Source organism: Dromiciops gliroides, chromosome 3 (assembly GCF_019393635.1).
Source record: "Dromiciops gliroides isolate mDroGli1 chromosome 3, mDroGli1.pri, whole genome shotgun sequence".
Classification (NCBI taxonomy): Eukaryota; Metazoa; Chordata; class Mammalia; order Microbiotheria; family Microbiotheriidae; genus Dromiciops; species Dromiciops gliroides.
The window spans coordinates 641571187-641588010 of NC_057863.1; the positions used below are offsets into that span (position 1 = coordinate 641571187).

Below are 16824 nucleotides of genomic sequence, written 5' to 3' on the forward strand. Positions count from 1 at the left end.
TTGCTGCAGTTCAAGCAAGAGGTGATTCAGGCTGAACTAAGATGAGGCAAGATGAATATAGCTAAAAGGGGTGGGTTTGAGAAATAATGTGCAGATAGAATGAAAAGGACTCAGGAATTAATTGACCATGGAAGGTGGGAGAGAGGAGAGTCCTAGATGAGTTTGTGATTTCAAACTGTCATCATTGGGAAGATGGGTTGCTATCGACAGAATGAGAAATCAGGAGGGGAGAATTTAAGGGCAAAAATTGTAAGTTCAGTTTTGGACAAGCCACATTCGAGGTGTTAGTTGGATGGGTGACAGGGAAATAAACTCAGGGGAGAGATTTAAATTTGAATAATTTGTAGTTCTTCAGTTGATTTGAAGAATTGGTAGTTATCAAAATACAGAGAATAACCAAATCCAAGTCCCCAGATAAGGAGATTTACAAAGACTGATTGATTGAAAATGAAGAGGGCATAAAGAGGAAATTAAAGAGTAAGTGTGGGGCAGCTAGGTGGCGCAGTGGATAAAGCACCAGCCCTGGATTCAGGAGGACCTGAGTTCAAATCCGGCTTCAGACACTTGACACTTACTAGCTGTGTGACCCTGGGCAAGTCACTTAACCCTCATTGCCCTGCCCTCCCCCAAAAAGAGAGAGTAAGTGTGGGGGAGTAGGGTGTAACAAGATGGTAAAGGTAGAAGGTGATGGATTATGGGGGGCTTTGAATGCTGTCCAGAGGATTTTGTATTCAATCCTGGAGGCATAGGGAGCTACTGAGTTTATTGAGTAGGATGATCTAGACTTTAGGAAAATCACTTTAGTGGTGGAATGGAGGATGGATCGGAGAGGGGAGAGACCAAAGGCAGGCAGATCTCCCAGCAGCTATTGTGGTAGTCCAGGTGTGAGGTGATAAGGGCCTGAGCCAGAGTGGAGGTAGTATCAGGAGAGAAGGGGAGATATTGGAGAGATGCCACAAAGGTGAAATCAACAGGCCTTGGCAATGGCTTAGATATGGGAGCAAAGTGGGAAGAGATAGTGAGGAGTTGAGGATGACTCCTAAGATGACTCCTGGGGAACTGGGAGGATGGTGGTGCCCCCAACAGTATTAGGGAAGGTTTAGGAGAGAAGATAATGAGATGCTGAGTTTCAGATGTCTACTGGATATCCAGTTTGAGATGTCTGGAAGGCAATTGGAGCTTCAAGATTGGGGGTCAGCAGTGAGTTTGGGGCAGGGAAGGTAGATTTCAGAATCATCGGCATGTTTTTGTTATTCTTGTTTATTCTTCCTTGTTGTTTTTTTTTGTTCTGATTAATGTGGAAATATGTTTAACATGATAATAATGTATAACCTATATCAAATTGTTTGCTGGCGGGGCCACTAGATGGTGCAGTGGATAAAGCACTGGTCCTGGATTCAGGAAGACCTGAGTTCAAATCCAGCCTCAGACACTTACTAGCTGTGTGACTCTGGGCAAGTCACTTAAGTCTCATTGCCCTGAAAAAAAAAACAACAACAAAACAAAACAAAAAAATTGTTTGCTGGCCTTGGGAGGTGGGAGGGAAGGGAGGATGGGAGAAAAATTTGGAACTCAAAAAATATCTCTACATGTAATTGATAAAAATTAAAAATAATTTTTTAAAAATTAAAATAAAATAATTTTAATAGAACCATCAACATAGAGGTGGTAATTAAATCAATGGGAGCTGATGAGATCACCAAGTAAAGTAGTTTAGAGGGAGAAGAGAGCCCAGGACAGAGCCCTGAGGGATACCTAGGGTCAGAGGGAGTGATCTAGAGAAGGAGCCAGAAAAGGAGACAGAGGGAACAGTCAGAGAGGGAGGAGGAGAACTAGGAGTGGTGGCCATTTAACCTCATCCTTTCCCGCTTTGTTCCCCTATTGAATTTGATGTACTGCATTTTTCCAGCAAAATGTTTGTGTGTGTTCAACCCTCCTTTGACCATTTCAGATATGACAGGAGTTCATCTCATGCCTGCTCCCCCACCACTCATTCCGCGTTTGCATACTCTCCTTCTTACTCACCCCAATTATATAGCGAGTTCTAGCCCTGTCTTCCTCCTTTCTACATTGGTGTATTCCTTTTGCCCTCCCTCCACTTTCCCCTCTTAAAACCCTCAGAACAGAACTCATCTACTCTCAGATCCTGTTTTTCCTATTTAGCTTCCTCCATGCTCTGAAGGGATGCTTGCTTCCTCTTCCCCTATTAGAATGTGACATTATCATACAGACTATTCAGATTGTTCCCATAAATTTACCTTTCTCTTGATTGTTCTATGCTGGAAAAGATCCATTTAACTCTTGTTCATTGATCAGTGATAATTGAAAGTCCTTTATTTCATTAAGGATCCATTCCCCACCCCCTACCACCAGTATTATGCTCAGCTTTGCAAGGTAGTCTGTTCTTGGTTCTAAGCCTCAACCTTTTGCCTTTTGAAATATTATATGCCAATATCTTCTATAGTTTATAGTAGAATCAGGACTCAGATTTCAATATATCTTAACATGTTTTCATTTATGAGTTCTTAAAATATATTGTCCAGGCTTTTCTTTTATTATGGTTTGCAGGGAGTTCGGTGATTCTTAAGCTCTCTGTCCTTAACCCATTTGGGGTTTTTTTTTGGGGGGGGGGTTTGTGGTTTTTTTTTTTAGTGAGGCAATTGGAGTTAAGTGACTTGCCCAGGGTCGCACAGCTAGTAAGTGTCAAGGGTCTGAGGCTGGATTTGAACCCAGGTCCCCCTGAATCCAGGGCTGGTTCTCTATCCACTGCGCCACCTAGCTGCCCCCTAACCCATTTGTTTTTGATATCAGATATTCTTACATGTTCTTCCATTTCTTTAAGCTTTTGGTTTTGTTCTAATATTTCTTGCTGCCTTGTGGAATCATTGATTTCTGTTTGATCTATTCTGGTTTTCAGGAATTCCATTTCTTGGGTACGGTTTACCCCTTTTCCATTCTGAACTAGTTTTTCCTAATTCCCTCCTCTAAGGCCTTTATTTTATTTTTTTAAATCTTATACTTTATTTCTTCTTCCAAGTATTTATGTAGTCCTTATAGGAAATCTCTTTTTTCCTTTGAGTCCCTTCTTAGAGTAACTTTCTCCTAGGCTAGATTTCTGGGCATTTTTGATTTTTTAAAGAATTTTTTTATACTTAATTGGTATCACATTTGATTTATTCAACTCTCTAGCTTTGGTTCCTGAATTGGGTCTTTGTGCCTGGGCCAGGCTCCACTCCTTGCAGCACTCTTTGGGTGGGGTTGTTGGCTCTACTTGGCCTCAGCCTGGGATACCTGGGTACTTAAACTGACCTCTTCTTCCCGGAGTGTGGTGCCTCTTCATCTCTGAGGTTTCAAGCACTTGGTTTTCCAGGGCCTTTGTGGTATCTCAGGACAGAGTGCTAAGGCCTCCACAGCCCTGGTCACCTGGGCTATCCCAGTCTAGTCCCTGACACTCCCTAAGGCTGCCCAGAAAGCCTAACCGCTCTCAGGCATTTGAGGAGGAGCCTTGCTGTCTCTGGATGCAGACTTGAAGACAGCCCGTTCCTCTGACCAGTCTCTGGCCTGCTGGGAGGCTGCCGTTCTGTTTGCTTACCTTGGCCCTGGCTCTGTTGGCAGGCTCCTTCCAGACTGCCTGTGGGATTCTGGACAACATTTCTGCAGTTCTGGGGTGGAACTCTGGTTTCTCATCATTATTCTAGTTTCTGGATCATTATTCATTTTGGAGTGCATTGGAGATTTTTGCAAAAATAGGTGTTTGGCAGCTGGGGGTCTGCTTCCATCCAGGCAGCAATCCTAGCTGACCATATTAATCTTCCTAGAGCTTTGTTTAGGCTGTTTCCCGTGTCTGGAAAGAACTCTGTTTATCTCTGCCCACTGAACTCCTACCCCTTGAAGGCCAGCCTTGACAATTACCTTTTCTAGGAAGCATTTCCCAATCCCCCCCAAAGGGGATCTCCTCACTTTTCCCTAAAGCATTTTGCCCCATCACAGCCAACATGTCCCCAGTGGACAGCTGGCCCCTTGAAGGCCCAGATTGTATGGGTTTTTTTGTTGTTCTGTCTCCAGTACCAGGAGAGTGGCCTGCGCAGAGTAGGTCCTTAAGAAGTATTTGCTGGGGCAGCTAGGTGGCGCAGTGGATAGAGCACCAACCTTGAAGTCAGGAGGACCTGAGTTCAAATCCGGCCTTAGATACTTAACACTTACTAGCTGTGTAACCCTAGGCAAGTCACTTAACCCCAATTGCCCCACCAAAAAAAACAAAACAAACAAACAAACAAGCAAAAAAACCAAAGAAGTATTTGCTGATAAGAAAAAATACGAGAAAAATAATTTTAAAAGAAGTATTTGCTGAGTTGGATTGAATGGACACAATAACTTTCTTAAACTTGTCTTCCTTATGTATTAGACAATAATCTGGATTATTTCTTGTGAAATTATGGACTGAGACTGTGTGCTGTGTCTTCTTGGAGGCCTTTCGTTACGATGAATGTCCTTTCTTTAGCTAGTTCTGTAGTTGGAACTAGAAACTAGACTTGGACTATCTGGGGAGATCTGGCTCCATTCAGACCCCCATCCCGGTGCCCTTCAGGAATAAGTCCCTTCACCTCCACTGTTCTCCTCACCTCTGACACCCACAGGACTGCTGTAGTGTGCGAGGCAGCCTCTCTGGGAGGGCCGCTGCTTCACAGCCCCGTGTAACTCAGCTTCCTCACTGAATGGTTATAAAGCAGAATCCCAGACTCTCAGAGCTGGCAGGAGCCGTAGCTGCCATCCTGTGCATCTGAACGGGCATCCTTAAGGACCTCCAGTCACCCAGCCTTTGCCTGAAGACCTCCTGTGATGGGGAGCTCACTACTTGCCACAGTAGCCACTCATTCCTCTTTTGGGTCATTCAGAGTTTTAGCCAGTTTGTTCTTTATGTTATGCCTAAGTCTGCTTCTCTGCAGTTTCTTCACTTTACTCTACTCAAGGGTCAAGTGAGACAAATCTGATAGACCTTCACACTCGAGATGGCTGGGCTGAATGTCCTTCGTTCTTCCAGCTGACCCTCTCTCGTAAGCCTCTAGCCATTACCTCGCTTATCGATGCCCTTTCCAAAATGTGGTGCCCAGATGTGGTCTGGGCAGGGCAGAGAGCAGGCATCAGTGCCTCCTTATTCCACAGTGCTGAGCTTCCCTTTGTGTAACCCAAGGCAATACTTGTACCACTGAGGCACACTGAGCACCTATTTCCCCAAAACACCAAATCCTTTTCATAGCTACTGTTAATTAACCATTTTTGCTATTGTCGTCTAGTCTTTCAGTTGTGTCCAACTCTCTGTTGCCCCATCTGGGGTTTTCTGGGCTAAGATCCTAGAGTGGTTTGCCGTTTCCTTCTCCAGCTCATGTTATAGATGAGCAAACTGAGGCAAACAGGATGAAGTGACTTGCCCAGGGTCACACAGCTAGGAAGTGTCTGAGGCCAGAACTGAACTCAGGTCTTTCTGTCTCCAGGCCCAGAGCTCTATCCACTGCATCACCTAGCTGCCGCTAAGTAACTGTAGCTTCTCTTTCTTTTTTTTCTTTTTTTTTTTTTTTTAGTGAGGCAGTTGGGGTTAAGTGACTTGCCCAGGGTCACACAGCTAGTAAGTGTTAAGTGTCTGAGGCCGGATTTGAACTCAGGTACTCCTCACTCCAGGGCCGGTGCTCTATCCACTGTGCCACCTAGCTGCCCCTGTAGCTTCTCTTATACTTATGAAGTGGATTTTTTCTTTTTGGTGGGGCAATGAGGGTTAAGTGACTTGCCCAGGGTCACACAGCTAATAAATGTCAAGTTTCTGAGGCCAGATTTGAACTCAGGTTCTCCTGACTCCAAGGCCAGTGCTTTATCTACTGTGCCACCTTGCTGCCCCTTTATCATACTTAAAAAAAAATTTAAATTAATTATTGATTGATTGATTTTTGTGGGGCAATGAGGGTTAAGTGACTTGCCCAGGGTCACACAGCTAATAAGTGTCAAGTGTCTGAGCTCATATTTGAACTCAGGTCCTCCTGAATCCAGGGCTGGTGCTTTATCCACTGCAGCGCCCCCTAGCTGCCCCCTATGAAGTGGATTTTTAAAAACCTGAGCATAAGACTTGACATTTTCCCCATTAGTCACAGGTATGTATTATTCTTTTGGTTCTGCTTTATTTTTTCTGAATCATTTCATACAAGTCTTCCCATGTAGCCATGGGGTCTTCATAATCATCCTTCTTTATGGTATAGGACTCATAGAATCACTGACTGAGAACTAGAAGGAGCCTGAGGGGCCATTTCACCCAATCTGCCCATTTTACAGTTAAGGAAACTGAGACTCGGCAGGGTTTGATAGCTTCCCATGGTCACACAGGAGGTAGGATTTGAACCCAGGTCCTCTGCCTCTGGAGGTGGTGCCCTTCCCTCTGTAGCACAGCCTCCCTCCATTCTGTTACCCTCATTACACCTCAGTTTGTCCGGCTCTTCCCCAGCTGGGCTTGTTGTACGTTTCCAAGCTTTTGAACTAACATTGCTATGAACAATTTTGTCCAGATGGGTCGTTTCTTGCTATCAATGACTTCTTTGGGGCATCACCCAGTAGTGAGTGCACGAGTTTTGTCATTTTTCTTGCATGACACCCAGCCACGGCTGGGCTAGCAGACTTGTAGCTCGGCCAGCGGTGAATGAGCGCACGCGCCTGCTCTTCCTCCCCCAGCCCCGTCCTAGCTGTAGCTCCAGAGCTGGAAGGCGGCTTGCCGGTAGAGAGGTTGCTTCTTCTCCCACGCGGTGAGAGCGTTTCTTCGGTGGCCATTTGAGCCTTAGACTGGCGGGGAGGCGGGAGGGGCGGCAGCATGAGCAGGAATGTCTTTGGTGTTTCAGGAATCCGTGGCATTCCAGGATGTGGCCGTGGACTTCACCCAGGAGGAGTGGGGCTACCTAGTCCCTTCTCAGAGGGAGCTCTACAGGGAGGTGATGCTGGAGAACTACAGGAACCTGGTCTTCCTGGGTAAGGATGGCTTTCCTCCGGCACTCTGTCCTGGTATCTGTTTTGATTGTGGAGAGTCGTGGGGGCCTGTCGAGAGTCCAGCCAGGTTTGGTCTGAGGGTTCAGGGAACCTAACCTAACCCTGCCATGAGCCAGAGGGGTTTCTGTGCCCCCCAATAAAGCACCAGCCTTAGATGCAGGAGGACCTGAGTTCAAGTCCAGCCTTGGACACTTGACATTTACTAGCTATGTGACCCTGGGCAAGTCACTTAACCCCCATTGCCCCACAAAAAAAAAAAAAAAGAAAAGAAATGCATGCCGTATTGTGCCTCATCCTTCTCGGGTCCCCCTGTGGGGGCCCTGCCCAGAGCCGAGAACTCCAAAGTGGGTAGGTGGGACCCCAGCCTGCTATGGACATGGGACCTCATTTCTTTTCCTCCCACCATCTTTCTGGGGACTCAGGCAAACTCCCTCCAAGCTTTCTTAGACTCCTTCAGCCTTGCTGTCCCTTGGTACTGGGCTGATGACCTCCTGGTGGCTCTGGGAGCACACATTCTTCTCATCCTGTCCCAGGGTTCTTCAAAACTGGTCCCTGGGGCAGCTAGGTGGCACAGTGGATAGAGCACCAGCCCTGGATTCAGGAGAACCTGAGTTCAAATCTGGCCTCAGACACTTAACACTTACTAGCTGTGTGACCCTGGGCAAGTCACTTAACCCCAATTGCCTCACCAAAAAACCAAAACCAAAAACAAACCCAACAACAGAATTCAAAACAAAACAAAACAAACAACAAAAAAAAACTTAATCCAGAACTGGTCCCTGGGAGCCCCGAAGCACAATTTCTGATGTAGAAAAGGCTACAGCTTCTCCACCAAACCAGCCACTCAAAGGCATGTGCCCATCCTGAGGCCCTTCCTGTCCTCCCTGTTTCTCCCTCTCAGCCTGTCAGGGCATCAGGGAAGGGAAGTCTTCCTCTGGCTTCTCCTGCTTCCTGCAAACTCATCCCCCTCAAGGGGCTTAGCAAGGGCCTTTACTCATCCCCAAGCATTTGGCCTGGGGCTCGAATCACTCAGTGAGCAGGTACTGAGCCCTTTCCCAATCCAATCCCACTGTTCCTGGCTGCTCCCTCATGTCTAGGGGAGGCTTCCCTCCCAGTAGCTGGGGACCAGCCTCTTTCCTCCTTCTCTCTCTCTCTCTCTCTCTCTCTCTCTTGTTCCCTCGCTATCTGTCTCTGTCTCTGTTTCTCTGTCTCTCTGTTTCTGTCTCTGTGTCTCTGTCTTTCTCTCTGTCTCTGTCTCTCTGTGTGTGTGTGTCTCTGTCTCTCTCTCTCTTGCTCGCTCACTTGCTTGCTCATTTTGGAGAGGCCAGCACTCTGCTTCTGGCCCTCCATGTCGGGGGAGGGGGATTCCCATCTTAACAACATGTCCCCCAGGTCCCCTGCCCCTTCCCAGGTTTTAAGAGGGAACATCTCACCGGCGTTTATGGCTCCTTCAGCTATTTCTGCCCTTCTTTCTTAGCCCTCCCCTCCAGCTTCCCCCTAGAAATAGATTCCTTTCTCCAAAGGGAAATACCATGTTCTCTTCCTGAGGACGGACCCTCTCTCTTGTAGTGACCCTTTCTACAGGGATTTCTCTCCCTTACACCCTCCATGGTTGCTTCTTCAAGGTCCTTTCCCAGCTGATTAAGTGATCTCCTCAGAGAAGCTCACTGCCCCTGAAGATTTTCTCCCCTGAGAAGGTATTTGCCTGCAGGGATGCCCATAGGTCAGATGAGAGAGGATCCTCCCTTCCTTCTTCACCATGGAAGCCCCCTGAGATAATTAGGGAAGCCTTGAGGATGGGAGGCACCCCAAAAGAAGCGCTCATTTGGGAGGGTTCTCTCACTCTTGGTTGCCTTTCCACATGCCCCTCCAGCTGCCCCCTCCTGTCCTCCTTCCTATACCAAGTGCCACCAAAGTGAGTGAGTGAGTTGGACTGAAGTGTCAATCCTGCATCCCTTTCTCAGCCAACCACTCAGGGTGGGGCATTAGAAAGCACCACATCTGGAGGCAGGGCCTGGACTTAAATCATCTGCTCCTTGTGACCTGTGCCATTATGGGCAAATCGCTCAACTTTGCTGGATCTTGGTTTGCTCATCTGTGAAATGAGGGGGTTGGATGAGACGCCTTCTCAGGCCCCTTCTGCCTCTAATTCTGTAACCCCAAGATCCATGGGTATGCCATTGGCTGGACCTCTACTTTGGGCTCAGGGCTGTATTGGACACAACACGGTCCCTGCACCTTCCCTCAGCTGAGCATCTGGTGTTCTGAACACTGGGAGTTTGGTGGCCCCTGAGCATCACCAGAAGCCAAGGAGAGAAAAACCCCACTTGCCTGGGGGCCTTGCAGCAGGGTGAATAGTTCTCCTCTTATTATTTCTCTGGGATCTCTTTGCAAATATACCAAAATCTCCCCCTCATCCTTAACCAAAAAAAAGTGAGTCAAGGGCCCATTGGTTTTTGGCAACTGACCCAAGTAGACAAGCCTGAATAAGAATGTTGCTGCTGGTGTTCACCATGTGTCTGGTGCTGAAGGATCTGCAAAGTGCTCATGGGGTACATACCATGGGCCCAGGGCAGCAAGGGCTCCCTCTGTCTCTCTGTCAAGCAAGTCAAGCAAGATCCACGCAGCTCTGGCCCCAGAAACCCACTGGTCAAGTTGCTTTTGGCAGCCACTATTCAGTTGTGATTTATACGTCACCTGTTTCCAAAAAACAGTTCGCTGTGGCCGGTTATCTTTAAACATGCATTTAAAACAAAATGAATGAAAAAAAATTATTGTGAGCCTACCACTTACCAGGGAAAGAAGCAGTTATTCTAGGGAGAAACTTGGGCAAGCAAGCAGGGGCCTACCTAAGGTCAGCACGCCCCTCAACATGGGGGGAAGGTTCTCCTCATCTCCCTCAGGGACCCTGCTGCTCCTTTTCTTCTTTATCAAAGAAAATCTTCTGCCTTAAAAAAAAAAAAAGCCTTCAGCCTGAGGCAAGATGGCAAACCTCCCCAGGTGTCTTGGGGCTCCCCCATCCTCTAAGGCATAAACATCTTCTGCCTGTTGATCTGTGAAAGAATCTCACAATTTGGAGGGAATAAAATAAAATCCAGGTTCATTTTTCAACTAATCCATTTCAGTTTTTTCTTTTTTTTTTTTTTTTTTCTTTTTCTTTTCTTTTTTTTTTTTTTGCAGGCAACTGGGGTTAAGTGACTTGCTCAGGGTCACACAGCTAGTAAGTGTCAAGTATCTGAGGCCAGATTTGAACTCAGGTACTCCTGAATTCAAGGCTGGTGCTTTAACCACTGCGCCATCTAGCTGCCCCCTTTTCGGTTTTTTCTAAAGGAGATTTCTCTCCCCACACTAGAAGCAAGGTCATGTTTCTCTGGGGAGAGGCGGAAGGGTAGACCCTGCCTCTTGAATCTATGTACCCAGTGGGTCAGGCATGACCCTATGCTCCTTCCCACCTGACCCACTACAAGGAAGCTGGTCTTCTTTCCCTCTTCAGAAGACCACACCCTCCGGTACTAGCTTGTCAGTGCATCACCTTTCTTGGGATGTGGCCTTGTTTAGCCTGTAGTTCCTCCTCCAGCTTTTCATCATGCTCTGTTATGTGGAATTAGCCTTGGACTGAGAATCTCAGGCTGACAGCAGTGGTTATACGGATCTTACCCATGCTGCTGCTGCCCAGCGGGGCAGCTTCCTAAGTCCTTGTTGTACTAACTCCCTGATGCTTTGGGTGACCTTATTATTCTGAAGATGTATCTATCCTTCCTTCTCCTGCTGTGTTCTGAGCCAGGGACCGTTCAAACCACTTGGTTCTGTGCCTCATCCTCAAGGGAAAACAAGACCCAGAGAAGTCCGGGAGGAATAGAGTTTGACCATTTACGTGCCATGTCGTGTACTGTCAGTGCCCAGAAGGACAGGTCCTCTAAGCCCCCTGGGCACCATTTACTTTGGTAGCTGCCAGATGTGTTAAGGAGTTTCTGAAACAAGCTTATTAGTAAATGACTGGAGTTCCTTTTCCCATGAGCAGGACTTGTGGTTTCCAAACCTGACATCATCTGTCGTCTGGAACAAAGGACAGAACCGTGGAACCTACAGGGTGCTGACAAGAGAAAAGTCCCAAGAGGGGCCTGCCCAGGTGAGCGAACGTAGGGAAAAGCCATGGGGAGGCCAATTGATCATTTAGGGCCAGGGGCAGCTTTGAAATGGTGATCAGGGACCTCTTCTCAAAACGTCTGAGTCTGCCCTTAGCTTTGGCCCTTCACTGACTGGCGTCTGGTTAACCTGCTCATCATCTTATAAAAAATATCTTGCTCTTTGCCTTACCTTCATTTCTGAGCACATCCCTTACCCATTTCCCATCTTCTTAATGGGATGCCCACCTATAGTTGCAGAGTTGTGGTTTGCTGGATGAAGGAGGGAAGCTGAGTTCCCCAGCATCGGCATTTTAGGGGGTGCTGGGCAGCAGCATTGGAAGTCGTTAGAGTGGGGGCAGCTAGGTGGTGCAGTGGATAGAGCACCGGCCCTGAATTCAGGAGCAACTGAGTTCAAATCCGGCCTCAGACACTTGCCACTTACTAGCTGTGTGACCCTGGGCAAGTCACTTAACCCTCATTGCCCTGCAAAAAAAAGAAGTCGTCAGAGCTCATATTTCAGACCCTTTGTAACCCATCAGACCATCAGACCCACCTGCTTCTCACCCCTTTGGTGTGAGACTGGCTCCTCAGGCACTGCCCATCAAGAACCATAGATAAGGCATCCTGCCTGGGACAGAGTGCCTTCAGTCCCTGGTGCTTAATGCCTGTATCCATTGTTGGCTTCCCCCTTGAATGAATGGATGGGCAGGCCTTTGAGCCCATGCTGAACACTAAGGATGCAAATACAAAAATATAAAGCCACCCTGCTTTGGAGGAGCTGGCGTTTCAATAGGGAAGGATTGTATGTGCGAGGAGTGGTGGCCAGCCAGGGTTGTATCCCCTGGGATTATCATGGGGCACTGAGTGGAGTCAGCTGGTGCCCTTGGTTTGACTCCTGCTCCCCTAACTAGAGGTGGAAAACCAGGCGGGGAAATGTGGGAGCAGGGCATAAAGATGGCGGGAGGGTCTTGGTCGGCCTGGTTATGGTGAGTGACCAGCAGGCCAAAGCCTAAGAGCCCAGGGCAGAGCTGGAGTGGAGCCAGGGGCTCTGCTGTTGTCCCCCTTCTGTGACTTGACTGTTGCCTTATGGATCCTAATTGATTGTCCCCCAGCTCCCCCTTTTCCAGACCTTGGCTCTTCCAGCCTTCAGATAGTTGTAGGAGGCATTCTTTGCGGGGCAGGGGGAGTAACAAGTTGGACTGAATGGCTGCTCAGGGCCCCTTCCAGCCTGGAATTCTGTGATACTTTGTGGGATCTTGGTAAACATGCATTCCCTGATTCTCAATTGGTATCTGAACTCCCCTGTCCTGACAGTGCTGCTCAGCCAGGGAGAGGTGGGCAGCACTGTTCTCATTCAGCTCAGGAGCAGCCACAGGTCTTTGCTGTCAGGTCAGTGTGCAGATGTCCCAGCATGTACTCCCTCAGGAGAGGCCTACTCCCCCCACCGACCAGTGCTACAGAGAGCCCAGTCCTCTCGGTCTCCCCCAGGTCAGGGGCAGCAAACTTCGGATTAAGGGCCAAAGGCCTGATTTTGTGCAGCTGGAGAGCTAAGAATGGTCTTAAACATTTTGCAGTTGGATATAAAAATATAAAGACCATTCTTAGCTCACAGGCTGTACAGAACCAGGTGGCCAGACAGATTTGGCCCACCCCTGCACTAGAATAGGACGTTTCCTTTACAGAATTACAAAATGGCAGACTTGGAAGGGAAGTCGGAAGCCATCTAATGCACAGAATGCCAAAAAACAGGACACCCTCCCCCATACATTTCTGGCAAGTTTATCCAGCCTTTGCTTGATTGATCCAAGGGAGAGGAACCCCACCACTGCCCGGGCAGCTTATAACCTCCTTTGGCGCAAAGACCATATTGAGGATGTCTTGTCTATTTTTTTTAACGTTCTGCCTGGCAGACAATAACAGCTTAATAAAGCTTAAGAATCATCCTAGGGGGCAGCTAGGTGGCGCAGTGGATAGAGCACCGTCCCTGGAGTCAGGAGTACCTGAGTTCAAATCCAGCCTCAGACACTTAACACTTACTAGCTGTGTGACCCTGGGCAAGTCACTTAACCCCAATTGCCTCACTAAAAAAACAAACAAAAAAAAGAATCATCCTAGGCCATATGTGTCTGTGGCTTGTGGAGAATGACAAGGAGGCAAGTCAGAAAGAGGAAAGCCCCCCAAAATGTGAGAGCAGCAGCTAGAGATCCATGTAATAACCAGATCAAGAAGCCCAGGCACTGAATATCCAGACATATGGGGCGGGGGGTGCAGAAACAAGACCTTGAAACTAAGAAACCCCTGCTCTCTGCAGAAAGCCCTGTTGGGACAGGAGGCAATCCCAGGGTGCAGCCAGATGGGGAAAGGAGGCAGGAGTGTGTTAACCTCATGGAATAGACAGTCCAGAAAGTGCTGATCTTGACCTTGATCCATATACTACCTCTCTCGAAAGAGCCAACAATCATTCTTTTTCCCCCCTCAAAGGAATTGTATTTATTTTCTATTTTTAAGAATAGATTTATTTTATTTATATTAAAATATATTTATTATGGATAGAGTCCTGGCCCTGGAGTCAGGAGGACCTGAGTTCAAATTCGGCCTCAGATACTTAACACTTACTATCTGTGTGAGACCCTAGGCAAGTCACTTAACCCCAATCGCCTCACCAAAAAGAATATATATTTATTTACTTTATTATTATATATTATATTATTAATTATTAATAGCCTATATAATATATTATATACAATGAATTACATATCTTATATGTATATATTATACTTATTTTCTGTTTCTAGAAATAGTTATTTTACAATGATATTTATTTCATTAAATGTTTCCTGATTACATGTAAAAAAAATTTTAACATTCATTTGGAACAGTTTTGAATTCCAAAATCTTTCCCTCCCTCTTCTCTCCCATTCCTTGAGAAGATAAGCAATATGATATCAATTATACATATAATGTCATGTAAAAAATCCTTTCGTTTCTCTCATCTTCTGTATTGGCTCCCTCTGCACTTCTGTCCCCTGTTCATTTTTCCTCTCTTTTGTCCCTTAGTGTTTTCCAAGATTGCATAATTGCACTGAATGGATTTCAGACTTGTGAAAAACATACTTCCCCCTCGGCATTATTTTCGGTTTTCCTATCCCCTTTCACTGTAGCTGTTTCTTTTCTCTTAAGATAATGAACATTTTTTTTTTTTATTCCTTTCAGACTCAGAGAGCCGGCCTGTGGCCAAGGCATCAACTCCAAAGCAGAGAGTTTCTCAAGAAAGCTCTTTCCAGGGGCTGATAATGGAAAGACTCCCACGGAATAGTCCCTTGTACTCCAAGTTTAGGGGTAGAAAAGCCAGAGAAAGTGAGGGCAGTTTAAACATAAAGCAGGGAAGTCAGGGGAAACCATATGAATGTAGTGAATGTGGGAAAGGATTTATTTACTGCTCTGAGCTCATTCGACACTGGAGAATTCATACAGGAGAGAAACCTTATAAATGCAATGAGTGCGAGAAAACCTTCAGATATTGCTCATCCCTCACTCAGCACCAGAAAATTCATATTTTAGAGAAACCCTTTGAATGTAGCAAATGTGGGAAAGCCTTTAGTGATAACTCTACCCTCCTTCGACATCAGAAAATTCATAATGTGGAGAAGACATTCAAATGTAATGAATGCGGGAAATCTTTTAGCTACTGCTCGGCCTTGATCCGACATCAGAGAATTCACACTGGGGAGAAGCCCTATGAATGCAGTGAGTGTGGGAAGACCTTTGGGTACTGCTCATCCCTAATTCAGCATCACAGAATCCATACTATAGAAAAACCCTATAAGTGTGATGACTGCGGAAAAGCCTTTACCGATAGCGCAAACCTTCTCCGACATCAGAGAGTTCATAACGTGGAGAAACCCTATAAATGTAACGAATGTGGGAAGTCCTTCAGTTACTGCTCCGTCTATATTCGACATCAAAGAATTCACACTGGAGAGAAGCCTTATGAATGTAGTGAATGTGGGAAATCCTTCAGCCACAGCACGTGCCTTACCCAGCATCAGAGAACTCACACTGGAGAGAAGCCGTACGAATGCAGCGAATGCGGGAAAGCCTTCAGCCAGAACTCATCCCTTTATTATCACCAGAGAGCACATACTGGAGAGAAACCATACAAATGCAACGTATGTGGGAAAGCTTTCAGTTACAACGCATCCCTCACCCAACACAAGCAAACGCACACTGGAGAGAAGCCCTATGAATGTAGGGAGTGTGGGAAAACCTTCAGTCGAAGAACATACCTTACTGAGCATCAGAGGATCCATGCTACCGAGAAACTCTTTGAATGCAATGAATGTGGAAAGTCCTTCAGCCAGCACTCATCCCTTGCTGAACATCAAAGATTTCATACCGGAGAGAAACCCTATGAATGTAGTGAATGCGGAAAAGCCTTCAGCCGGAGCACATTCCTTACTCGTCATCAGCAAACGCATAGTGGAGAGAAGCCCTATGAGTGCCATGAATGTGGGAAAGCCTTCAGCCAGAGACAGTCCCTTTATTACCATCAGAGAACCCACACTGGAGAGAAACCATATGCATGTAATGACTGTGGGAAATCTTTCAGCCGGAGCACATTTCTTACTCAGCATCAGAGAATTCATACTGGCGAGAGACCATATGGCTGTGATGAATGTGGGAGTGCCTTTAGTAGGCGTGCAGCCCTCACCAAGCACCAGAATCTTCACTGCAGAGGGTATCTGCGGTGAACGTGGGCTGAGCCTCGTGTCACAAGTCAAGATGTCACAGAGTGGGACCCTGAGTTTGTGTAGCCATAGTGGCCTGTGCCCCAGGTCTATCTGTGTCCAGTAGCCTTTAAGCAGCAGGCCCAAGCCCGGGCCCTGCCCACCCTACGTAGGCAGTAAAGGAGGACAGAGTCACAGTGCAGTAAAGGTTTCAGGTATAGTTCAACAGGTAGCCTACATGTCTAACGATTCACCCAAGTCAAAAATCACAGTGGCCAAGGAAGGTGAATTTGGGTTTGACATAGATGAGGGAAACTTAATGTGTCCACAGGAGATTGCATTTCAGGCAAACAGGGTGTATACTAAGAAAGTTTTTGATTTTTTTAAAGAAAAAATCAAGACTGAAGTGATTCCAGCAAATAATTTAACGTGAGAATATACTAAAAGATCTGCGCTTTTATTGGAGTGTTTCTCCTTGGAACTATATATTTAAGTTGTCTACATGTAGTCCTATAAAAATAAATATATAAAACAAGGTTCTCATCCTTGATTCTGTGATGTGATTTTATACAAAGAACTTCCTTTCTGTAGATTCTGTTGAATATTTTTCAAATTGGAGGACATGCCAGATATAGGTGGCCTTTTGGGAACTGAATATTTGAATCATTGGTTCTCCTTTTTTTTTCCTTTTTTTTTTGGGTGGGGGTGGGGGTGGGGTATGGCAGTGAGGGTTAAGTGACTTGCCCAGGGTCACACAACTACTAAGTGTCAAGTGTCTGAGACCCTATTTGACCTCAGGTCCTCCTGAATTCAGGGCTGGTGCTTTATCCACTGTGCCACCTAGCTGCCCATGAATCATTGGTTCTCAAACGCATGTTTGCTCATTTATTCTTTTTTTTTGGGGGGGGGGTGTGGCAATGAAGGTTAAGTGACTTGCCCAGGATCACACA

General features: G+C 46.5%; 1 protein-coding gene across 1 annotated transcript in view; it reads left to right on the top strand.

The window, feature by feature from the left end:
* LOC122746568 (zinc finger protein 420-like) overlaps positions 1-16824 on the top strand; it is a 47163-nt gene that overhangs the window by 9491 nt on the left and 20848 nt on the right. Inside the window, exons 4-6 of the mRNA XM_043992287.1 lie at positions 6876-7002; positions 11042-11149; positions 14361-15832. Of these exons, the coding sequence (XP_043848222.1) occupies positions 6876-7002; positions 11042-11149; positions 14361-15832 (1707 nt within the window). The remainder of the gene's footprint in view (positions 1-6875; positions 7003-11041; positions 11150-14360; positions 15833-16824) is intronic.